Source organism: Lathyrus oleraceus, chromosome 6 (assembly GCF_024323335.1).
Source record: "Lathyrus oleraceus cultivar Zhongwan6 chromosome 6, CAAS_Psat_ZW6_1.0, whole genome shotgun sequence".
NCBI classification, from domain to species: Eukaryota; Viridiplantae; Streptophyta; class Magnoliopsida; order Fabales; family Fabaceae; genus Lathyrus; species Lathyrus oleraceus.
In genome coordinates this window covers 515,641,157-515,666,776 of record NC_066584.1, presented here as the reverse complement: position 1 = coordinate 515,666,776, position 25,620 = coordinate 515,641,157, and the positions used below count along the sequence as shown (strand labels likewise).

At 32.0% G+C, this 25,620-nt stretch overlaps 1 protein-coding gene across 2 annotated transcripts; it reads right to left on the bottom strand.

The window, feature by feature from the left end:
- Positions 1–457: 457 nt before the first annotated feature.
- LOC127091357 (callose synthase 3) lies at positions 458–22,315 on the bottom strand. Of its 2 annotated transcripts, none has more exons than XM_051029976.1 (43): positions 22,100–22,315; positions 21,724–21,944; positions 21,334–21,434; positions 20,819–20,943; positions 20,638–20,731; positions 20,383–20,493; positions 20,176–20,292; positions 19,991–20,083; positions 19,593–19,684; positions 19,174–19,300; positions 16,005–16,142; positions 15,645–15,721; positions 15,469–15,562; positions 13,543–13,665; positions 13,318–13,435; positions 11,940–12,274; positions 11,761–11,813; positions 11,614–11,674; positions 10,662–10,743; positions 10,534–10,583; positions 10,359–10,445; positions 9,704–9,838; positions 9,511–9,605; positions 9,308–9,392; positions 9,070–9,230; positions 8,706–8,829; positions 8,514–8,614; positions 8,298–8,430; positions 8,058–8,209; positions 6,959–7,068; positions 6,739–6,864; positions 6,545–6,613; positions 6,214–6,400; positions 5,977–6,133; positions 3,776–3,895; positions 3,575–3,693; positions 3,381–3,464; positions 2,868–2,980; positions 2,547–2,776; positions 1,658–2,455; positions 1,518–1,568; positions 1,029–1,214; positions 458–898 (listed from the first exon to the last, which is right to left on the bottom strand). In XM_051029976.1, the coding sequence occupies exons 2-43, from the start codon at positions 21,917–21,919 to the stop codon at positions 650–652; spliced, it is 5,859 nt and encodes a 1,952-aa protein (XP_050885933.1). In that variant the 5' UTR covers positions 21,920–21,944; positions 22,100–22,315; the 3' UTR covers positions 458–649. The 2 variants fall into 2 exon arrangements, with proteins under 2 accessions (XP_050885933.1, XP_050885934.1); XM_051029977.1 differs by having other exon boundaries at positions 21,724–21,940; positions 22,100–22,250.
- Between the last annotated feature and the right edge of the window lie 3,305 nt (positions 22,316–25,620).

The following is a 25,620-nucleotide window of genomic DNA, read 5'->3' as shown; positions in this document are numbered from 1 at the left end:
CAAAATGTATTTTTTTCAATTTTACCCTCTATCATTCTCAATACGTAAGAAGGATATTTTAGTAAAAACATCATATTGTCTCTCTTTCCATTATTCTTTTTTCTCTTTCCATTATTCTTTTTTCTTAATCAGTATGAAATGATTAACCGGATCCCTCAGTGTGGAACGGAGGGAGTAATAACTTTTAATTAGTCCCTATTTCCCAAAATTAATGATACATTTACAAAAATTCAGGTTTTCCAAAATGAATATCACTCACCATTATTACTGTCATGATTATTAATGTAATACAGTACTCATTACTTTCTTTATACTATCATCATCATTTTTAAAATTAACATGTGAAATAAACAAATGTGACCCTTGAGAGCATAAGATCTAAACTCAATGGTAGAAATCACGAAAATCAACAGGGAGAAGTAAGAAATCAGAATGGGTAAGGGAGAAGGAGGTCTAATTTGCCTTAAATAACTTCCATAACTTTAATTGATGTTCCGAATAAATAGTTTTCTAACATAATTAAAGCTTACATCTAATCTAAATCCTACTAGATGCTACCAACAACAACCTACAACTACATCTAATCTTACAATTTGTACAGAAAAAAGTTACACAAGAATACGAGAAATTTGGCCCCCAAGAGTAACAACTACTCCTTGTTGCGAGAGGATCGGCCTTTCTTTTGGCCCCCAAGAATACGAGAAATTTGCAACCCTCGGCTGAATGCTTGATTGAAAAGCATACGTGTCTGAAATTCTGACACAAAAGGAAACCAAGCAAGGAAGGCAACAGGAGTGAACAAGAGCAAACCCATGACAACCTCATAAGCACGTGCTAGAGTTTTTACTGATTCCCAAATCCCTGCTCGGCCTATTAGAGGCTTTAATGCTTGTGCAATCTGCATGATAATGAAATAAAAATGATGACTATAAAAACCACAAACAAAAACATGAAGGGAAATAAGGATATTGCAGCTGTTGATAAACTGCCTCAAGATCTCATGACAAAAAGAAAGAATATTCATTCACCTGTAGCATTCCCCAACCCGTTGGCATGAAGGCAAGAATGCAAACAACAATGTCTTGCAATGTCATGTGAGCAAGAGCAATCATGGTTACTAGAATTGAGACAAATGTCACGAATATCAATCCCTTCATTAGCCTAAAGACAAGTTGAAAATCTGCACTAAATTTCCTTCTCCCAACAGACACCGTCTGAAAAAACACAGAATAAGAAAATCAGAAAGAGGAAATAGCTATTGTTGATTAGTTTGTATTAGTTGTCACAAATCCAAATGTCCGGCCCATGTACTTTGATAATTGAAATAATATTCTGAAATTCTTTCTACATAAAAATTGTTAATTCACCAAGGACTCTAAATAATACATGATATGACCCTACCCAAAGAGCAGAGGCCGATAACAACCTCTAAAGTTTACATTGAGAAATCATATATCGCGTGGATAATTTTAAGTTTTTAACATGCCCAACAATATAAAAACTAGTTTGCTTCTAACCTTCAACACAACTAATATTAGAAAGATCACCAACCATGATATGCCATAAACCTGCAGGCAAGAAATTGATATCCGTTTAATATACCAAATTATGAAAGCGAGATAGTTGAGAAAGGAGACTAACGCAAGTAAATACTTACCAGGACACTTTTCGTAGACTTAACAAAGTTCAAGTGATAAACAAGACCATACTGATAGATGAAAAACCGCAAAGACAAAACTATCTCAGCTATGATTCCGCGCATTCCTGAATATTTTAGATGCTCCTGTTCCTCCTCCCACCAGGATTCCCAACTCTTTTCAGGTGGTACACCAATACCACCTCGGATGCTAATCCACTTATTCCAATCAGTCCAATCATCAACAATCTTTTGCCACTCAAAACCAGAAGGATTGAACAAGAAGGGGGCATAAAGCCAGGTGCCCACCATAAACCATGTTGGTATGGTAATCAACAGATACGCAACCCCACTTCTATAAGTATTGCCAAAAATTTGGTATACAATGAGCAAAATCATTAGCTCTATACCTTTGACGAAGTGGCTACGGGAGTAAAGTCTATAGTTGTCAGCAAATTTAGCATGGAAAACCACAAACCCTCTACCAGTAGCTCTATATTTTGCACCTCCATGAAGCAACGTCCTTCCATAATAGTGAGTTTTTGTCCCAAGCGAAAATGTGAAGAAAACTGGAGCTAGCTGCAACTGCATCAATATGAACTCGCTAAGCGCTGTTCGGAATCCCCTTTCCAAGCCAATTTCCATCAACATAGGCAAAGCCATCAAAAACCCAATTTGAACAAAGGACTGGGATGCGAGAGCCACTTGAAGAGGCTTATTATCTCGAATGATTTTTTGTGTACTCAAACCTTCTTCAAGCCCACTAAGAACAAGATAAAGGCGACCGTAGAGGAATACGTACACGGTGAGAACAGTAATCTGCTCAAAGTTTAAACATGAAAATAAAAAGTTCAGAAAATCATGTGAAAACAAACAAACTAAATAAGAGTTAACTCTGTTGGTGACATACAAGAGTACTGAAGTAAAACCCAATTGTGGTGAAATAACAAGACAGCATTCTGAAAAAGTCAAATCGGTGACCAAGTCGGTATATATCTCGACTCAGTGTTTGTTCTCCATTGCCATTAGCTATCTTTGCTTCAAACATAGAAATCTGGTTGAGACCCACATCTCTTCCTTTCCCAACTTGTATGTATTCATGATGAGTAACGTTTCCTTCACGGAGGGTGGAATTAAAGCCTGCAAATAACATAGTGAAATTTAAACTAAGACTGTACAAAAAAGCGAATGATATAAGATTACAAAAAAATGGAGATAGACATCACTATACCAGCAAATATATCTTCACTCAAATTGATAACCTTGGAGGCTTTACTTACACCCCCTCTAGTGAGGTGAAAAATCCTATCAAAGACATCAGGATGGCCATAGTGGAAGCGAACCCTACATAATCATATATATAGAATGAAGGCAAATTATATATTTCCAAATGAAATTGAAATGGAGATTAAAATAATATATCTAACAAGGAGAATATACCAAACTTTTCCCATATAATGCTAATTTTGTCATCAAAGATTAATTAAATTCAATGATCAGTACTTGGTTTTTCTCTTGCTCATATTATCAGATTGTCGTGTGTCAGTATATAGGTTCAGTGGGAATATAAACTACGGTCTTCTTTTTAATAACTACTAGGATTGGAGAATAGCTTAGCAACCAGCCATGTATATTTTTTTCTCTCTTGCATAGACCCTTATTTTCTTTAATTCCTCTTTTGCAGTCATAAATCACTTTTAACAGCCAAAATAACATACAAACAAAAACGGGAATGACAACGTACCTCAGTGGATTAGCTAACAATCTCTGACCAATTGTCACAAAACTGGTTTCCTGATTTGACATGAACCACGCAAGAGAAGAAACACTGAAAATCGGTCAAAATAGTAGTCAGGAACTCATAACTTGTGAGTTACAGTTGCAAAACATTGTTTAAGCAGTATAAAAAAACCCAGTATGTGGAAAAACTGCTTTTACCTTCCAGTAAATATATGCTCCCGAAGTCCAAGAATACTTGGGTACCTCACTCCATCATGCTTTTTAAGGAATTCTTGCAACAAATTTCTCATTTTCAAAGCCTCTTCCATGTAATTATCCTAAAAAAGAGGAAGGTCGATCACATGGATTGATTGATATCAGACCATATAAAAAATTATGCTTTTCATACAAATATTATACCTGGTTCATATCTATTGTTTGCAAGCCTTCTCCACGTGTGAACATTATGGCATGATTCTGATTTTCAGGTTTACCCTCACCCAAAATAGCTGGCCCAGGAAGCTTTATTTTATATATGACCTAATTAAACAATCACATGCAGAGTATGAACCAAGATATTGATAGATGAATAATGAAAGAACTATTATGGAAGGAAAAGGATGTTGGCTTATGCAACTCTGAACTCCTGAGTTGTATTTAGTCCTATGCAAATTATATAACTAGCTAGAAACTACAAAATGAGAAATCATTTAGAGGGAAATATTGTTCATGTTGATTGTAAAAAATAGTTTGCAATTACTATTTGATTTATTTGATATAGGATCCTTGTCCCTTACATAGAGAATTCTGTTTTGATTTGATCCTGATATTATGGAATCATGTTTGCTTTATTCAGATTTAAGTGTCTGCGCTCGTGATAAAATCCTAAACAGGATTATTCATATATGAATAAACTAAACAGAGTGCTTACGTAAAGACAATACAATGTCAAAAATAAAACATGTCATTAACAGTTAGACAAAAATTCGGCTCTATTTAAGTGATTCAACACACTTAATTTCTTATCAAGAGATATTTGAGAGAAGTGATTCAACACACTTAGGGCCTGTTTGAAATGCATCTTAAAAACTCTTTTTTAGTTTTTGAAAATTTAAAATTTAAAAACTTGTTTGAATATAATGTTTTGCAAAAGTGTTTTTAAAAACTCTTTTCTATTTTTCAGTTTTTAAAAGTAAAAAAGTGAAACAGTTTAATTGTGTTTTCCTTCTCACTTTTTAATTTTTAGTATTATAAAACTTGAAGAAAAAATATAAAAAATTTATAATTTTCATTAATAACATTAATGTGATTTTAAAAGATTAGATTATCAAACAAGTTTTTTCATTTTCATATTTTTAAAACAGTTTTTAAAAATTACCTTATCAAACAATTTTTTTTTTAATTTTCTTCTTAAAAATAATTTTTTAAAATAGATTTGAAAAACAAATTTTAAGAACTAAAATTGGAAAGTGTTTCAAACAGGCCCTTAATTTCTTGTCAAGAGCTTGGTTACATCAATCAATAAAAATAATCGAGGAGTTAGCTATTAGCTGTTAAACAAAAATTCGGATATAAACATTTGTACAGACAAATCAAGCAGTTTGCAGTTATGCAGCAGTCAGGTTTGTTGTTAGGGTGCTTATGGGAGTTGCCATCTTATAGGATTGGAAACGTTGCTGTTTTTTTAGTTTTCTTATTTCAAAATGAATATAAACTTTCCAGTTTTCAAAAGATTAGGGGCCTGTTTGATTTGGTTTTGTAAAACTGTCTTCTAGTTTTTAAATTTTGAAAACAATGAAATTTGTTTGGTAGTATAATTTTATAAAACTATTTTTGAAAACTATTCTCTATTTGAGAGTTTTCAAAACTAAAAAACTAAAACACATTTAAGAAGTTTTAGTTCTTAAAATTTGTTTTTCAAATCTATTTTAAAAAACTATTTTTAAGAAGAAAATTAACAAAAAATTTGTTTGATAAGGTAATTTTTAAAAACTGTTTTAAAAATATGAAAATGAAAAAACTTGTTTGATAATCTAATCTTTTAAAATCACATTAATGTTATTAATGAAAATTATAAATTTTTTATGTTTTTTCTTCAAGTTTTATAATACTAAAAACTAAAAAGGGAGAAGGAAAACACAATTAAACTGTTTCACTTTTTTACTTCTAAAAACTGAAAAATAGAAAAGAGTTTTTAAAAATACTTTTGCAAAACATTATATTCAAACAAGTTTTTAAATTTTAAATTTTCAAAAACTAAAAAAGAGTTTTTAAGATGCATTTCAAACAGGCCCTTAGTTTTTGGTTTTTAGTTTTGGAAAGTAGAAAGAAGAAAAAAAAACAAGGAAAAGTGATACATTTAAGAACTTTAAAACAATTTTTAAAAGTAGGATTATCAAACATGTTTTCTTTTATTCTTCTTCTTCATAACTCTTTTAAAATTGATTTACAAAATAGTTTTTAAAAACTAAAATTCATTCAAACAAGCCCTAGGTATACTCCTGTGGTTGTATTTTCCCTCTTTTATGTGTAATAAAAAACTTCATTTTTCATCAGAAACGAATTATTAATACCAGAGAGAGAGAACTATTTGCATCCGTTAATTATCAAAATGCACTTACCTGGTCTAGACACTGCTCAGGCTCCGTCTCAGAAGGACTGTTGGATTTTGGCATAGCCTTCACCAAGCAGGAGTAATAAACCTTGCTGATCTTTTTTGGTCTCTCTTTGCTAGGTTCCTCTACCTCATCAATGTAGGCAACTCGAAGGGAAGGATATCTACCAAATGAAAACATATGAACCCACAAATTGGTATAAACAAGCATGAAGGCCAGCAGTACAATTAACACTAGACTTACCTTGCCATAAGCCTCAATATATCCTGTGCACGAGCAGCACCAGATCGCTTGTCAATCCCATATTGTTGGCATGATACAACATATGAGAATTTCATATCAGCTACAGCTTGACATTGTGTCCATAGTGACCTTTCCCCCCTTGAATTATCATCTGAATTTTCTATGGCCTTGTAGCCTTCCATCAAATCTGTACACTCGTATCGATTGGTTCAGAATAAGAAAAAAAAAATTAAGAAGTTAGTTTCATGCAAAAAAAATCATCTACTATAAACTTTAAAACCAAATTAAAAGCAAGAGAAAATCTTTGATCTCATTCCAAACAAACAGTCACCTTCGTCTTTGGCCATATCAAGAAAAGCCTGGAGCTCCAAGGCTTTTCTGTAGTACATCATGCCTCTAACTGCATCGATAAAAATTCTTCAATCAATTGTAATGATAAACAATAGGCAGTTTACACTTAATACAGGACATAATTATATAGGAACATCACACAAGTTTCATTTAAACATAGAGAAGGAAAAAAACCAGTTCTGGTCAACGTTTGGCCTCGGTATGATGCCCAACGACGAAGCTCTTCTTCTAATTCATCGTATTCTTTAAGTTCCTCTTCATTGGAACAATTCACTCGCTGAAGAAAGTTGTTCCATTCATCTGACGCCCAAATTACAGAATATCACATTAATACCCACCCCCTTGAACTTTAACATCTATACAACAGTGACTGAAGTTGGGTAAGGGTGAACACCTGGAAAGATTTTTTGCAAGTAGAAAAGTATAGAAACACCATCTTCATTGGGCGATTCCAACTCGCGCAAGGAAAAGAGAACCTCTTCTGTGTAGTATGGGGTTAAAACCCTGCAAAGTTCAAGTTGAAAGAGAATATTAGAGAAACTAAATATTGTTTTATTATTTATAAGTACAAGCACTAATACTATGGGGCATACACGGATCAAACAACACCATAATGCTCTATCTACCATAAGCCATTTCTATAATAAAACCATTGACCTCTCAATCATTTTTAATAGTTTCCCCTAAATATTTTATTGGTCTTATTCTACCTCAAGTCATTCATTATGGCTACCTCAAGGCAAACCAATGTCCTCTAAATATTGCCTATGTTATGCTTTGTTGCAAAGCTATACATAGTTGATCTCAAGCCAGGAGAAAAAGAGTGGGTTGTATTGCAAAGCCTTACATATGTCCTCTAACCAACATTCTTTAGTGATTTTGATTCTTATTCCACTTTCACATCTTTTATTGACATGTGTGCAGATTCAGCTTTGACAAAAAAGTATTTGCAAAAGATTACAATTGATAAGCTTTTGGTAACAAAAGACAGGTCTTGAAACCTCAGCATGATATGCAAGGCTATATACATGGATACAAAACAGTGAGGGCGGCCAACCCCAATGACCTTGAGCTAGGATATTAGAACCTTACTCTGGTACCATAATTTAGAATTAATGACTTACATTATACAATGGGGCTGTACAGAATATATATGCAAGAGAGAATCTCTCAAAATAAAGGAAAATAGTAATTAGTAGACTATAAAGATTATTTATGACTATAATCAACCTGTAAATTTACCAGCTAAAACCTGTCATAGGGTACTCTATAGATTGATGCTTCCCTTAAAACTCACAGTATACGCATGCATATATTGGGAGAAACAAACAATCTATTACATAGTTAGAATGTGTTACCAACATTATTGCATTGAAAGCTATTGATTCAAATAAAAAGCAAATTAATTGTTTTTTTTTCTATAATCACTTAACTGGTTCACATGTTTCATCATAAAAGCATATCAAAATATATAGAACTAAAAGAATGCTTACGAGAATGAAAGCATGTTGCGAACTTTGGGTGCTGTAGGCATATCCATAAACAGTGAATTTGAGAAAAATGAAATACGCCTTTTGGCTTCTAAGTTAGATGGTACATCCATTGCTGATTCTTTAGTTGTAAGCAACAAGTACAACCGTTTAATCTGAAAATATTAAATATACGGCAAAAGGTCATTAGATGTACACTCCGCTGTTCAATTTATCACAAGAACTGAATAAATAGCAGTAAACCTTCTCTTTCCAAGCTTCTGTAATCGGTTCAATTGGAAACCTGATAGCCCCTTCAGATGCAAACAACTGGTGTTGCTGCTCAAGAAGAAGCATCCCCTCCTGTCCAGATCCTCCATGGATTGAATCTACCAGGCTACACATGCAAAATAATATAATCATAATCACAGAAGGAAGAGTATATAATTTACAAATGTGGGATTATGGAATTTTCATCACCTGAATATATGATCCTCCATCATTATATCTCTTGTCACCACCTCCAGCATGTCCTGGAATAGAATCACAACTTGGTCCCTGTCTTCGTGCTTATTGTCTAACTGCATTAAATAAAACGTTGGAAAAGATTTTGACCAGGTACATATTCACAAACTAAAATGTAAATTTCATAAAGCTGTGTCCAAACGTTACCAAATATTTTATGAGCTCAACAAATTGCCCATAGAGGCTAGGAAGCGCACTCAGTTTGAATTCACTAATTAGATCACCAGCTTCAATATGTTTGTCTACCTCGGATAAAATGTATTCTATAACCCTGAAAAGGAAGGTGCCAAAATATTGAAAATAGGTTTTAGATAAACATAGACTTCAGTAGTCAGATAGATGCTGTAAATATAAAACATCAAAATTGAGGAAAATGGCCATTTTCAAAAGCATTCTGTTATAATTTGGATCAACTCGGGAATACTTCCTAGTAAGAAATATCACTCAAAGTACTACTACACACATCAACAACCAAGTGCACAACGGCATTATACTGTTTTAAAGGACTTACTTCTTCTCACGGTCCCCTTGAACCAAGTATCTAATAATGCTCTTAAATGAAGCATAACACTCACGAACAGCACAAGACATATAATTGTCAAACTCTATTCTTTTTCTTAGCTCTCGATCCTTTCCATTGCTGTCCTTAGCCATATCCAATGCAATTGGAATCTACAAAAGCAAATAGATAATCAATAATGGACATTAAGGCAGCAAGCTTTCAAAAGTAAAACACTAAATAAATAAACCTTGCTAGCAAGTAGAAATGGTGGCCATTGTATAAGGTCTAACTCAGGATCTGCCCAATAAGGCACAAGCAAAAGGTCCATTTCCCTGCACAGTATAACCACATTCGGCACACTATAGTCAAAAAAATAGAGTACTGTATCTCGTATCAAGAGAGAGAAGAAAAGATCAAGAACCACAAACTCAAAGGTCCCCTGCAGATTACCTATTACTGATAAGATCTTCTTCCCTAAAACTAGTGATAATTTGGTTCCAAAGTTGTGCAAATTTTGCAGCCTCTTTACCTTTGTTAGATGGGATCTGTATCAACAAGGAAAAGGAAATTTTGAAATAATGATGTTTTAAACTTTAACCACTCATCCAAGAAAGTGATGGTAAAGTAATTTAAAATTATCAACCTGATCAAATCTCCGCGAGAAAGTTGCTTTTAATCCTTTCTTTCTTAGCTCACTCTTTTCCTCTGGGATCAAACAGGCATTAAAAGCACCGGGCAGTGATTCAAACCGAGACCTAAGCATTCCGAGTGTCCTTATCTGAAACCAAAAGTAAACAATAAAATAGATTGAAAAGAGCAGAGGGTTATCACAGAAACAAACATTTTGTTTGATAAATAATTAATTTACAAAGTTGAAATCCTTGACACTCAACCCCCCAAATCCACATGTATCCATTAAACTGAAGGATATGTACTGAAGAATGGCTTAGTTTCGTATCTTGTTTCTATGAATGACAATTATTTAAATATCTCATGTTTTAAATTTCAAATCTAATCATGCATATCCTCATTTTCAACTTATACAATCTCAATGTTTTTTATGACTTTGAAAAATCATGCAATGCACGAGATACCTTCTAAACCAACTAAAACAAAAAGCCAAAGTTGAGGCATATTAGTATAAAAACGCATAAACCTATGCAAATCTTCTATAGCCATAGCAAAATAAAACATACTTCTCAAAACAGTGACTTAACTCAAGAAAAATCAGGTAAAAGTAACCACATTATGAAACTCAAGAACTAAAAGAGATTATAGGAGTAGGAAAATCTTCTAACCTCACCGAGGCGACGGAATGCCCCATAAATACCACCAAATAAAGTTGAGAATATGGCATACCAAATCTGGGTATCCATAAAATATACCTAAAAAAGGAAAAGATAGTGCTCAGTACGTAATGTGGTATTTACTGACCAAGTAACCGAATCAGATACGTTATAAAGACAGACATACCAAAATAATTGGAGCCCAAAGTGCAATTACAACACCAATATTTTTTCGAGCTGCAAAACACAGAATTTATGAACTCATTTGTGGGAAAATGAAATAATATGAAAAACCCAAGTATTCAAGCCATCTACCTCGCGGAAAGAATTCATGCCACTGGAAATGCGAGATTCTTACATGCATTATAGCCTTTGAAGGTTCCACCAAAGGTTTTATCTATAAAATTAAAATATACAGCCCGTTAAAAAGTCAATTAATTTATCGTTTGACACAGACAATATTGTGTTTTAGTGATATAGTTTGTGTGATATGAGACAAGTGCATGCGAGGACGATAACACCAAACCAATACAAATCCTGGTGCACTCTCTCCTTCTCTCTCTCTTGTTTAGATTTCTTGCATGCTCATGTTAGCAGTTAGATTTATTGTTTAGTCTAAAATTGCATGCTTCATAGGTTTATTGCATGGTCTTAATTTCTATAAGATTAAGTTTGATTAGAATTGGATTTCTAAATAATCACGTTATTGATTATTCTGAAAGAATTGAAATTAGAATTGCTCAAAACTGATTAATTGTTAAGTACATCAAACACCTTGTTTGAAACTTTGACTTTGACTCATTACATTGTCCATATCTTCATTTCATATCATTGGCGTGTGTATTACAACAATCTTCTTCCAATAGCTTAAAACCTTTCAAACAAAGTTCTCACTATATTTGTTTTCACTCGCTTAATCTGATTTTTACTCATTACATCATCCATATCATCATTTCAAACCATTTCAAACCATGGGGTGTATTACAACAATCTTCTTCCAATAGCTTAAAACCTTACAAACAAAGTTCTCACCATATTTGTTTCCGCTCGCTTAATCTGATTTTTTTTAACGAAAAGAAGGGAATTTTAATTGTCTATAAAAGTTTTCACCATATCTGTTTCCGCTCGCTTAATGATTTTTTTAACCAAAAATAAGGGAATTTTAATTGTCTATTCACCCAAGACAAATTACCCATATTCAAACCAACAGCATATTCATTCACACAAATGTGGAAAATTTTGGAATTAATGAACGAAAAGGGATTACCTCTATATAGTAACTGAATGCTAACTTTGTAATTATCAAGAGAACCCAAAACACAGTATACCTGAGATCATACGCTGACAACATGTTAAAATCAAATTTCAAGGAAAGTTACATTATCCTCAGCAAACAAAAACTTTTTAAACTTACTTGAAAAGGGAAAATGTGCTCTCATGCATCCCCCTACCGACATAGAGACGGGGCTGTCGATTACAAGGCAACAAAACCACCAAGTTAGAGCCTATATATCTCAGTTTTGAACAAAACAACTGTTGTTTGATGAACCAAACCAAATTATATACCGAAAACAAAGTTGTCATATCACCTACCTGCGACCACCACATCATTAGCATGACAATCCTATAATTTGATCTCTCAAGAAAACGCCGAATGAGTGGGAACATAAACAATATGGCAGCTAGCATATTTGGTGACAAGTATACAATAACAGCCATAATAAACATTGAAGGTGAGTGTTTAATGCTTCCAAACCAACTTTGGATGGTTTGAGCAAAGCTAGGAGGATTTTCCCAAGTATAAGCATAAGTGACCGATAAAACAATCACCCATGCTGCAGATGAAACAACCTTTAGAATGTATCTTAACTTAACATACATCAACATGCTCCGCTGTGCTTTCCAACTGAGGATCACATCAAGAATAGCTGCCACATTAACATATAATAAGAAGCGGTAACTATAAACAACCTGATATTTATATAAAGTTGAGATAGTTCCCGTGAGAATAAACTGTGATAGTCAAAAAGTTGTAGAAAAAAAAGTAGGGTATTTTGTGGAAAGTAGCTGCTTGCCAATTTTGGATGTTTTAATTATTGCATGGTGTCATCCAACAGACTTCTTCACTAACAAGACAACCTTTTATTAATGAAAGCTTGCTTTTTGATCAAAATAAGCAGCCCGTAGAGAAAAAAACTTTTCTACCATCCTATTTTGTCACTAGCAAGTTTTTTCAAACACTTGCACAATCTCCTTCTCCTGTTCTCTCTACTGTGTAAAGAAACTACGAACATCAAATTTTTTAAAGCGTTTAGGCAACTAAAAACAAGAAAATTTCCTTTAACAAAGATTGTTTCAGTGGCTATTACTATTTCTTGTTAACCAATCATTAAAATCTCAATAACAAAAGGCTCTAGAATCTTAGGGGGTGTTTGTTTCGCGGATACAAATGTCATTCCTGGAAATATGACATTGGAATTCATATATTCCCTTGTTTGTTTCAAGTTTTGATAATTTAAGTTTGGGTACTTTTTATTCCCAGGAATATGTTTTGTTCATAAATTTCTCCATTTTTATTCTCATGTCAAAGGATAGGAATCTTATATTTCCATGGGAATATAAAATAACCAACCATAACTTCCCACTCTCATGTTATTTAACACATTTATTTTTTTATTTATAATTTTTAAAATTTAATTAAATAAAAGTTAAAAATATTTCTGGAAATTTTATTGATTTGCCAAACACATTAATGGGAATAAAGTTCCTGGCAATAATATTCATAGGAATGATATTCCCGCGATTATAATTTTAATCCATCAAACAAACACACCCTTAGTCATCTTGGTAATAGAGTAGGCTGTAATTCTATATAGCAACACAATTTACTAAATACAAAACGGATACAATTGGCTATTGAACAACATCTAGCAGCAATATATATGTTGTTGTAAAATTGGCAGTCACGTACCTTGTCCAAGCTTTAATATAGCTGCTGTTATAAACACGCTAAGTGCCTTCTTGAAAACATTACCATTAAATATTGCACTTAGATCCCCATTTCCATTCCAAGCAACAATAATCATAGCCTAATGACAAATAGGCTCTTTCAGAAATGGATCTTAAACAAAAAAAATAAAATTAATGGGAGGGAGAATATATATTTTGCCAAAATAGGATATAAAGTACTTGTTACCTGTAAGCTTAGAATGAAAAAACTCCACATGCGATCAAAACTTCTGAAAATATGCCAAAAGGACCTTATCTCAACAAAGTTGCCCTTTCCAACCCATCGGTCCCTATTATCTGGCTTGTTACCCTGCAAGTTCAAGCTTCTATCAAGGCTTAAAATCTAGTGTCACATACAAGTTTCAAGCTTTCCATAATATATTGTTCAAATTTACTTGTATGCTCGATAATTTTAATAGCTCCTATTTAACAGTTTAAATCAGCATCATAATCATAATCAAGCATAGAAGAATCTTCATATTTTCATCCCAGCATATAGCTCTAAAGCCAATGCATAAAACTTTTTTAAAAGAAAAATAGACATCTTAACCAATGAAGCCCACATACTTCAAAATGGAGAAGTATAAGTGTCTGATACTTCCTGATACATACTCATAAAGTACCAATTTTTTTTTTATCTTTTGGGAATACTTTCCCTTATACTTCTTATATACATCTTTGATACTTCTCATATACATCTTCCATACTTCTCAGGTACATCTTTGATATTTTTTACCAACTATAGACACAGTTACCTTCCAGATACTATACATTTTGATATGTCGTACTAACTAAAGACATAAAATTGCATGCTTTTTGTGACACATACGTAGTAGAAATAATATGTACTCATAAACCAAGATACTAACATTATGGGTTTATTTTTAGTTTATTATACAAATAAATTTTGTTAACATATATTGACTGTCGTATTTTAAAATTTTGTCTATACCCCATAACAGTGTCGTATCGTACTATGTATTCCGGGCTTATTATTTAAGCAGTAATCAGCTAGTATATAATGCACATATTAAAACTCAATTTTCAATGGGTTGTATGCATCTAGTAAATCTTGGAAACAATCTTCTCTTCTGAGAACAAAGTTCTTGAAAAGATCAAGACTTAAGAAATTAAAGAATTGTGGAATTGCTTGAGTAATACTTACAAGAATTATAAATAAAGAAATAACCAATAAAAATAAGAAAGTATTTCAAAGAATACTTTGGGTTTTGTTTGGAATTGGAGAGAAAATGAAGGGAAGGTAAATAAATTTTTCATTTTAAAATCAAGAGGTAAAAATGAACAAATATGACATTAATTTTCATGATAACCTATCATTTAATATATTTCATTCTATAAATTTATTAATTTAGAGAATGTTTCATTTGAAATGAAACTTTTTCCCTCTCAAACTCTTCACCTAAACATAATGTAAGTCAAGGTTCCAATGCTACATGAAAATAACTAGGAGTACTAATTAGGAATGCCACTTGAAACTAATTTCCACTTATTTGATGCTATGAAAATTCCATCATAAAACTTATTCAATTAAAAGAATAAAAACTTGAAATTTGTGGACGAAATTGAGAAAATAGTAATATTATGAAAACCAAAAAGACAGTTTCTTTAAAAAGCATTATGTAAGTCACAGTTCCAATGCTACATGAAAATAACTACTAATTAGGAATGCCACTTGAAACTGATTTCCAATTATTCGATGCTATAAAAATTCCATCATATAACTTATTCAATTAATAGAATAAAAACTTGAAATTTGCGGACCAAAATTGAGAAAATACAGTTTCTTTAAAAAGTATTACCACATTAGCCACATCAATTAGGTTTGCACAAAAAGAAGATTCCAAGAAAGCCTAACTACTAACCAAAAGTATCATAAAAGCAAAATGATAATTCCAAGTTTCATCCACTTTGCAACAAATTTAAGATATGTACAACTCTTCTACGCAAATATTATTATAGCACCGATGTAATAAAAGTAATAAATAAATAGCAGATTTCAATATGAGAGTCACTATAGCAGCTATCAAATAATCAATAAATAGAAGTAGAAGTAAACCATATTTCCCACTATGAGATCAAAATCAATGCCTACCTTCAACTTATCAAAGTATAGTTGTTCAACTGGAAGGCAAAAGAAATCAGCATCAGCGCGCATTGGCCAACCAAGCCGAAAACAATCCGCTGACCTAAATTTTTTTATTGAAAGTTAACATTCAGACAGGTTTTATTCAAGACAAAACAATAAAGGAAGAATAAGTTAATTCATACCAGAAATATTCATTTATATCATCATAATTTCTCCATTGTGAATGCTTTGACCTCCCTCTTTTGGTCCTTTCAGCTTCCTATTGAACCAATCAATCAATACCTTTCTATGAGACATTACTAATATCATGAATAAAACATGGTTTAGCTGTGTGCTCACAAACATAGTGGGAAAAAAGTGTAGAATTGGGGAATAATTTTTTAAACATTATTCCAAAAGTAATTTGAGTTCAATTACTAAACTGTTTAAAGAGACTAGGCTATACTTAATGAGCCTAATTAGTGAATACAATCTATACAAATAATTACACAATATAAAACTGTATTTACAACAAGAATATAATCAGAGACTACAGGAAGTACCTTTGCAATCACATTATATATGGGAGTTACAACTTTACTTAAGAAAGCCTCCTCTTCACCTCCATAGGCTGGCTTGATATTCTCTCCCGTCATTGGACTAACATTACCAGCAAGCATACCATACAATTCAAAAGCCATCTACAAAAAACACCACGAAAAATATTACAAAGCATGTCAATATTCGATCAAGTTCAACAAATGAGTATGCTACCTTCCAAGAAACCGTTCAATGCCAACAACCATAAGGACAAACACACTTAAATATTAGAGATATACAATTATGATGATATAAATGACCAACTGATAAGGAGACCCGCGCATTGTCCAGGAGTCACAAACAACAAGCTCTTGCATACAGGAGAGTTGATCACTACCTAACAACTTAAGCTTTTGAGAAAGTTGGTCTTCAAAAATATCTAAACATTGGTTCTATAAGGATCTCCGTGTCCATCTTGAGTCTTAACTTATAGCGTATGATAACATCACTGAGAAACAAAATGACAGCAAAACCAAAACAGACATGCTTTAAGACAGAGCTTAGTTACATTAATTTATAGTGCTAAATGACTCAATATGGAACTTGTCGCGCCTCTAGGTAAAAACCATGGGAGGGTTATCCAAAGCAGGGAAACTCCAACTTAGTATACAAAAAATAGGCCCAATTCAAAACCAAAGGGTTTGAGAATTCAGAAACAAAGATAATGAAGTGACGCCTAGGATTAAATGGAAAGGAAAAAATAATTGTTTCATAATGGGTTAGCATATCCAATGGAAGCTCCACCTTTTAAACTTATTGTCACAAATGCATCTAACAAATATTACAATTACAACAAGGTGAAACCTAAAAAATTACTATTGACCATCCCATTGCATACCTAAACGTTCATAAAATCATAAAATACAGTCATGGAATAGTAGCTAAACATTATAGTAGGGATGAAATTGGCAAGTACAAGAGAATAATGCATGCACCCGTACCAACATAGATACTAGCATTTATTCATATACCTGATTGATGTCCATAAATCTAAAACCAGCCCATTAGCCATATGTGTTTTCGTATTTTTTTCTATAAATTTATAAAAAATGGCCTTTTACTATTAAAACTAATTGTAAAAAGTGGACTAATTTCTATAAATTTATAAAAAATGGCCTTTTACTATTAAAACTAATTGTAAAAAGTGGACTAAACTTTGATTAGTTAGTGCAACATCCAAAATATAAAATATTAATTGCACCTAGTTTTCATTGATTTGGATTGGAGAAGACTAATGATAAAGTGCCCAGAGAAATTTTGTGGAAAGCCGCTTGAGATAAAAAGGGATTAGGATTGCATTCGAGCTATCCAAGATATTTCTGAGGGGGTATCTACTAGTGTGTGGACGAGGTCCAATCCTAACAATAGGATTGCACCAAGGTTCAACCCTAAAACCCTTATCTTTTTACTTTAGCACCATGTATGTTTTTTTATAGATGATATTGTTCTACTTGAGCCGACCCCAATTGGTGGGATAAAGTTTGGTTGTTGTTGTTATTTAGGGCAGGTTTGTTTTAGCTTTAAAAATAGATTTTTTCTTTGTATTTTCAAAAATGATTTTTATGAACATTTTACAAAATATTAAAAGTTTTTTCAAATTTGTATTTTAAAAATTGAAAGAATAATTTTAACATCTTATAACATAAACATACATTATTGAAGATCAAAATATATAGTCAAAATCGCAATTTTTTCAAAAAGTTGTATTTTAAAAATGATTTTTATGAAAAGCTATTTGAAATAGCTTCAATTTAGTGATTTTTTGAAATTTTAATATCCAAAAAGAATTTCAATAAGAAGATGAAATGTTTAAAATAACATTTTAAGAACAACTATTTAAACCAAATTTTCGTTTGAAACTTTTATTAAAAAATTCTTTGTAAATTTTTTTTATACAAAAATATATAACGCTATAAAAATCATTTTAAAAAACAACTAAAAACATACATTATTGAAAGAACATTTTACAAAATATTAAAAAAAAATTCAAATTTGTTTTTTAAAAATTGAAAGAATAATTTTGACATCTTATAACATAAACATACATTATTGAAGATCAAAACATATAGTCAAAATCGCAATTTTTTCAAAAAGTTGTATTTTAAAAATGATTTTTATGAAAAGCTATTTGTTTTAATATTTTTTCAACTTTTAAAAAACAAATTTGATTTTTTTTTTAATATTTTGTAAAATGTTCTTTCAATAATGTATGTTCTTTGTAAAAAAAATTTAACAAAAATGTGTAACGCTATAAAAATCATTTTAAAAAAAAACTAAAACAAACGGGCCCATAGTCTCATTTTATGTAACACCTGAAGTCTTAAAAGCATATGACTTTGGCTTAAGCAGAAGTAAGATGGAGTATATGGAATGTAAGTTTAGCAAAAGGAGAAGAGTTTCTAACCTAAAGGTGAAAGCTAGAGATCATATTTTTACCACAAGTTACGCGGTTTAAATATTTTGGATTTGTAATACAAAATGACAGAGAAATAGAAGGAGGCGTAAACGACTGAATTCATGTTGGGTGGTTGAAATGGAGGAAGGCTTCCAGTGCTTTATGTGACACAAAGTACTGCTCAAACTGAAGCAAAAATTTTAGCAAACAAGTGCAAGACCGGAGATGTTGTACGGGACAGAATGTTGGGCAAGTTATTTTGAATGGGTCATGAGTGGTAAGACTAGATAAGATAAGATTAGAAATGACAATATCAGATAGAGTGTTGGGATAGCACTTATAGTAGAAAAGATAGTGGAAAATAGACTTAGGTGGTTTGAACATAGAGAGAAAACTTGTCAATTCTGTTATAAGGATAGTATATCAGATGAAGATTATTCAAACATTCAAGGGTAGAGGAAGATCTAGAAAATATAAAAAATAAACTATTAAGAAAGATTTTGAGATTAATGAGTTGGATAGAAACATGGTTTGAACATAGAGAGAATGGGATAAGACTTGGTTGGTTGGTTGTTGGTAATTAATATGAAATCAAACTGATTTAACAAGTTAAAACCCTTGTATCGGAAGAAGAAAAAAAAGGTTAAAACCCTACCCACGAGAAATAATATTTTAGGATGGGTACCCATATGATCTAGAAGTCCATTGTCATCCATAATTTAAATTACAAAGCTTACATGGTGATAGATATAGCAAAGGCATTCTGGCAAGAATCTTAGATTGGCAGCTTCACCCCATATTAGAAGATAAAGACCCATGTATAGTAATTTGCGTTGCTGCACTTCTTGTTGTATGGTTGGCAACCTGCAATGTATATTGATGAGATATGTTGCACGAGAAACTGTCATATGCATATATTTTTGGGAAAGCTAGGCAAAAAGAAACAAGATGGGAATAAGAAATCAAATTCAAAATGGAAAGTCGCAACTAAAACTTAAGAGTACAAATGACTATTTAACAATAGAGCATAAAATGTATAATGAGAATACAAAAACAAGTTTAAAATCTCTCTTTTGTCCTCAACTCTTCATATAGCTCCTAGTTGGCAAAACAACATCATAGATATATTTCCACGTTATGAGAACATAATTCTCACCAAAGGCTACTCTTTCGACCCAAATACTTGCACCACTTTTTATAATTCTTGAAAAGCTTCTTCATCACTTCTGTCAGTGCACGATCATCCAACTAGGCAAATAACATGCACAAGTCACAACCATATTAACACAAACCAAATATATGAATATTCTTATGGACAACGAAAAGAAGAAAAAAATATTAACACTAGAAATTGAAACATCAAGTGTAAAATATCTTCCCTCAAAATCAGTAAGAGAGTGCACTTGTATAGGATGTTTGAAGAGGCATTCATATCTATGACTATATTGCGCATGACATTTTTGAAACAAAAGAAACACACGCACACATTTACAGAATTTAAAATTGAAAATATAGAGGAAAAAACATTGTATAAACTATCCAATTAAACCTCACCTTTGGTTGTTGATCGGGCTTAGGGAATTGTCTAATGTGTACATTTGCAAGCAATAAGATCAAATGCTCTCTCTGATTTGCCACATTGTGCTTCTGTATTTTGTACAAGAGGTGGCAAAAAGCCCAACCGAATTTGTTAGTAACACATAAGTCATGATGTGTGAAAACAACAGATTGTAATTTACCTGAAACCCATACATTGCCCCAAGCCAATCCAGAATGTCTTCATCTTTCCTTTTCTTGTAGTCCTTTGGCCAGGCAAGACCCCTCGTGTTACGAAGAGCAAATACAGCAGCTTGGATCTGAAAATAGCATGGATAACTTTCACCAAGAGTTGAACAAAAGCATATGGGGATCATAATTATGTACATATATGAAACTACAGACCCTACCTCCGGAAATCTCATTATCGCCTGATTTGCACTATCAGGATCAAGAGGAAGAATATTGTAAGGAACTAAGATCTCTGTTTTTTCAGCAACTTTATCTTGAGTCTCCAAAATCTGTTACAATGCCAATGGAAAATCAATCATGACTCATGAATACAAAGGCAGGTGAAATTTAAATTTGTTGAGAAAAAATTCAATAATAGTGAATTAATTTATGAAGGAATGTTCGCATAAAAAGACTCAGCAGGGGAAAATTACCTCACGGTCAACTTCCATAGATTGTGTCATATTAACAGCTTTCAAAACCTCAAAAAGAACGTTAGCAGTCTGATATGCTTTGGTTAGTTGTGCTCTGAAAGTAAGAATAGAAACTCACTGCTAGTCACATCACAGAAAAGGCACATAACAAATCACATTGCACTCTGCATAAACACCATACCGATCAGCTTTATCAGCAGCATTTTGTAAAGCTTGGATATATTTTTTGTAGTAATGCTGATAGAAACTCTGCATCTCACGGGCATCACTTTTCTTTATCCTTCCTTGCAATGTTGGATCATTTTCCTAAGAAATATAGAATAAAATGATAAAAGATATCCATAACTTAAACGAAATGTTCTAAATTAGTAGTTAGGCATTACCAACTCTAAATCTTATTAGGGAAAATCGTTCACATTCATTATGTATAGCATGATAACAGAAAAAAGGTTGGTAAATAAAATTCTCCGAATAGAGCCTTCCTTAAACCTCCATGATGAAATCAGCAACAGTCTAACAATGTCAATGGAAACTATTGAAACATAAGAAAAGTTTTTTAAAAAGAACATAAATGGCACTATCAAAAATCTCTTCCTAAAATAAAATACAAGTGAAAACAGTAGAGCCATGACACATTATTTGGAAAAATAATGTCATAAATGATATCTTATCCAATGAAAACATGTTATTGCTTACTCTTTCTAAACGTTGAAGAAGAGCAGTTTTAAATTGTCGAACACCACGACCACTTGAAGTCGGGTCCAACCTATGAGCTTTCTCAAATGCGTAGAACCGGCCTACAATAGCAAAATAAATACCCTCAAATCGAAATACTCCATTCAAACACCAACAAATAATCACAGTGCTTACATAACTAAGCTGGTAGAGAATAATACTAAAATTAGCTAACACCAAGGTTTGCAATGCAACAGTGAGTAACTAAACTCTAATCAACTCAATAAATCGGAATCAGCAGCAAGTAAACAACACTATGTATATAAACTCAGTATGCACAGAAACAATAATGTGCTTCAGATTTCAACGCGGGTAAACGGAAATCAAACAGTTCAAAAAAAAATAACTTACAGAGATAAGCAACTCTAGGATGAGTCTTCTCAACCTCATTAGCAACACGAAGAATAGGAGCAATTTCAACAAGAGAAGAAGGTACAACCTCACTATCAAAAATGGCTTCTCCAAGGTTTCCAGCTGTTTGCGTCCGCGTTATCCGCCTCTGCATCACCGGACCTTGAGGCTCCGACGGTCCCGCTCTCGACGACATTCTCTTCTCTCACCGATCTAACTTCCTTCCCATTCAACAAAAACAACAACAAATAAACGATTTCAGAATCATAATCATAACCATAACCATAACTACGCATTTCATAAAATTAAACAGAAAATACGAACAATAAACGCGAAGAATCAGTTAGAATAATGAAGAAGAAGAGAAAGAGCTTACGAGTTACGGTGAAAAGAGAAAACCCTAGAAATGAGATAATGAGAATGTTTGCAAAGAAGGCACGAATACAGAGATAGTGAGTATTGTAACTGTTTGCTGTTACTTGTTTTGTTGCAGAAACGGAAAAGCACATGCAGCTTGAATGGAGTAGCAGAATACTGCTATATTCCGTCAAGCCAAGTCATCAGGTGGGTCCCATTTAATTCAGCTTCTTAGAAAATGTCTCATATTTTAGGTCAAATAACGTATATGCCATTGTGTGTGTATTTCAAATTTTAAAGTAACGGCTTTTTATTTATAACCAAATTTAATGTTATATTTGGTATTTAAAGAACTTTAATTTATTTTTTCACTTACCAAAAAGTTATATTTTCAAGGAAAGTTGTGATTTTTTATTATATAAATATATAAATATAAATATAACTGCAATAAATACTTAATACTATATTTTTTAGGTGAGTAAATAAATTTTAAATTAATATTTTTTATTAAATACGATTAAAGTCTGATGTCACTGGTCTTTAAAATGGAGTGAATTGTATTATTTAGTTTTTAAAGAAAAAAGGTAAAAGTTATTCTCTCTGCTATTTTTTAAGTGTCATTTTTCTATTTTTCTACCCATATCAAGAAAATTAATCATTACGGTTATTTTTTCAAAACAATTCTCCTTTTATGTGTAATGCATCTCACTGTTTATTACATTCATTTTACTTATTTAGGGGTAAATTTGACAAAATGCAATTAATATTACATAAATGACAATTAAAAAGGGACACAACTTTTTCAAAAAAAGGGAAATTTCAAAAGGAACGAAGGGAGTAGATTTTAAGGTTGGTTAATTTTAAGAAATAAGAAGAGTAAGAGAATTAAGAATGAAAAATAAAATATATAAATGTAAAGGAGAGAAAGAAAGATCACATCAGAATTTATAGTAGTTTAGCCTCAAACCACGCGGTTTAATTCAACCCTTAAGAGTTTTTCTTTAAGATATCTATTAAAGAGTTTGAGTTTCTACATCAGGATCAGCCCACAACCTCCTTATACCAAACTTTTACACCGATTTAGCTTGCAACCTCAATGTTACAAGAGAATTATGTTCTTAAATTACAATTATAACACAATCTCATTAAAAAAAACAAAATTACACATCTCTTAGTATAAGTCTTTAACTTTCTCGGCACTAAAATAATGAATGGTGTATAAAAACAATTTATAGGAAGAGGGTGAGTAGGAGAGAAGAGTGTTAAATCATAAATTTGTTATTTTGAATAGTGTCAAATACTCCTTATTATATGAGAAAAATGTTGGCTTAAAAGTTAAAAAAAATCGACTGAATCCGCTCTCTAATCGATTTGATTATCATTCTAATCAATTTGACTATTACCCTAATTAATTAAATTACAACTCGAGTCCTAATTGATTAGAAAACAATTATAATCAATTAAATTATCGTTCTAATCAATTAGACATAACAAAAAAGGAAATAATTGATGGATCTGATCCCTAATCCAATAGATAACTTCCTTAATTGAGAAAGTTTTATCTTATACCCCTACATTTATCCTTCCACCCCTACATTTTATAAAAAATACCAATTTTATCCTTATATATTTTTAATTACTTTATTATTTTATTTTTTAAATATTTTTAAAATTTTATTTTTGTGTACCGGAAGTCTTTGCAAAAGAGTTTCGGTAGTCATTTTTCAAGTATTTTTTAAATATTTTTTTATGTACCGGAAGACTTTGCAAAAGAGTTACAGTAGTCAATTTTTGTGTACCGGAAGACTTTGTAAAAGAGTTCCGGTAGTCATTTTTCAAATATTTTTTTAACATTTTTTTTGTGTAAAGGAAGACTTTGCAAAAGAGTTCCGGTAGTCAAATTTTATGTACCGGAAGACTTTACAAAAGAGTTCCGGTAGTCATTTTCAAATATTTTTTTATCATTTTTTTGTGTACCGGAAGACTTTGCAAAAGAGTTCCGGTAGTCAATTTTTGTGAACCGCAAGACTTTGCAAAAGAGTTTCGATACTCATTTTTCAAACATTTTTTGACTCTTTTTTTTGTATAGCGGAAGACTTTGTAAAAGAGTTCCGGTAGTCAATTTTTATGTACCGAAACTCTTTTGTAAAGTCTTCCGGTATATAAAAAAAAGTTTAAAAAATACGTGAAAAATGACTACCAGAATTCTTTTACAAAGTCTTCCGGTATGTAAAATAAAATTTAAAAAATATTTAAATATTTAAATAATAAATTATTTAAAAATATATAAGGATAAAATTGGTATTTTTTATAAAATATATGGGTATAAGGATAGATGTAGGGGTATAAGGTAAAATTTTCCTTAATTGATTATTGAGCAATTTTTGCCTTATAATCGATTATAAACTGAATTCTCATTGTATAATCGATTAAGCAACATCCATAATAGATTAGACATTGGCTAGAATCAATTTTAAGAAAGCTTGAAAATATATGAAGATTTAAAAAAATACTTAAGTGTGTGTATTGCTTTAATATTTTGAGAGCTATTCACATTTATTTACACATTAATCATCCTAAATAGTTAAATAAATAATTTAGCATTCAATCGGATAAGTTTTCACATCTTCAGTTCCTTATAGCATTTGACTTTCTTTGTTAAAGACACTTGGAACTTTCTTAGTTTTTCGTTTTGATAAACTTCAATATTTTTCTTCACTTGATGATTCTTATGACAGACTTACTTTACTTCCCTTATCATCATCAAACCCTATTATACCTATTAAGCATAAAGTCATACTCATGTAGTGAATCTTATATAAATAGAGATCTTTTATCAAGGTTTCTCATAAAATGAAAATCCGTGTCAATGTGCCTGCTTTTTCCATGCAGCATTGGATTCTTAGCAAGACCTATATCTGATTTGTTGTAAACTATCAACTTCACATGATTTCTCACCTTGATCTTTAAATCCTACAGCAAGTTCAGAATCCACACAGCTTGACAAGCAGATAAAGCACCTGCAATGTACTCATCTTTACAGGTTGACAATGCACCCACTAGTTTCTTCTTTGAGCACCAAGAAATAGAACTTCCTAGATACTTGAAAAGATATCTATAAGTGCTTCTTTTGTCAACTTTGTCTCCATACCAATCAGAGTATGAATAGCACATCAGTTTTGACTCAGTTTCAACACCAGAAGGGAACACAACTTCATACTTCAGAGTTCCCTTAATATACCTAAATATCCTGACAGCGTATTGGTAATGTGATCACTTTAGGTTGTTCATAAACCTACTCGGCATTCCAACTACATAGCAAACATTGGGTCTGCTATTACATAGATGTCTTAATGAGTCTACCAACCGTTTAAAAATTGTAGCATCTACATCATCACCCTCAACATCAAAATCCAACTTTTTATTTGTTTTAGGAGGTGTGATTGCAGACTTGCAATTCGTTATCTTAAATCTCTTCAGAAGCTCAAGTTCATACTTTAGCTAATGCAAGATTATACCCTTATCAGAGTAAAAAATCTC

What these genes read in the sequence shown, in the direction of transcription:
- LOC127091357 (XM_051029976.1), bottom strand. Translation starts at nt 21,919, where the DNA reads ATGTCGTCGAGAGCGGGACCGTCGGAGCCTCAAGGTCCGGTGATGCAG. An exon ending in CAAGGGGACCGTGAGAAGAA is followed by an intron (nt 8,830 to 9,069) that starts GTAAGTCCTTTA and finishes CTTCCTTTTCAG; the next exon opens with GGTTATAGAATACATTTTAT. An exon ending in CAGAAGCTTGGAAAGAGAAG is followed by an intron (nt 8,210 to 8,297) that starts GTTTACTGCTAT and finishes TAATATTTTCAG; the next exon opens with ATTAAACGGTTGTACTTGTT.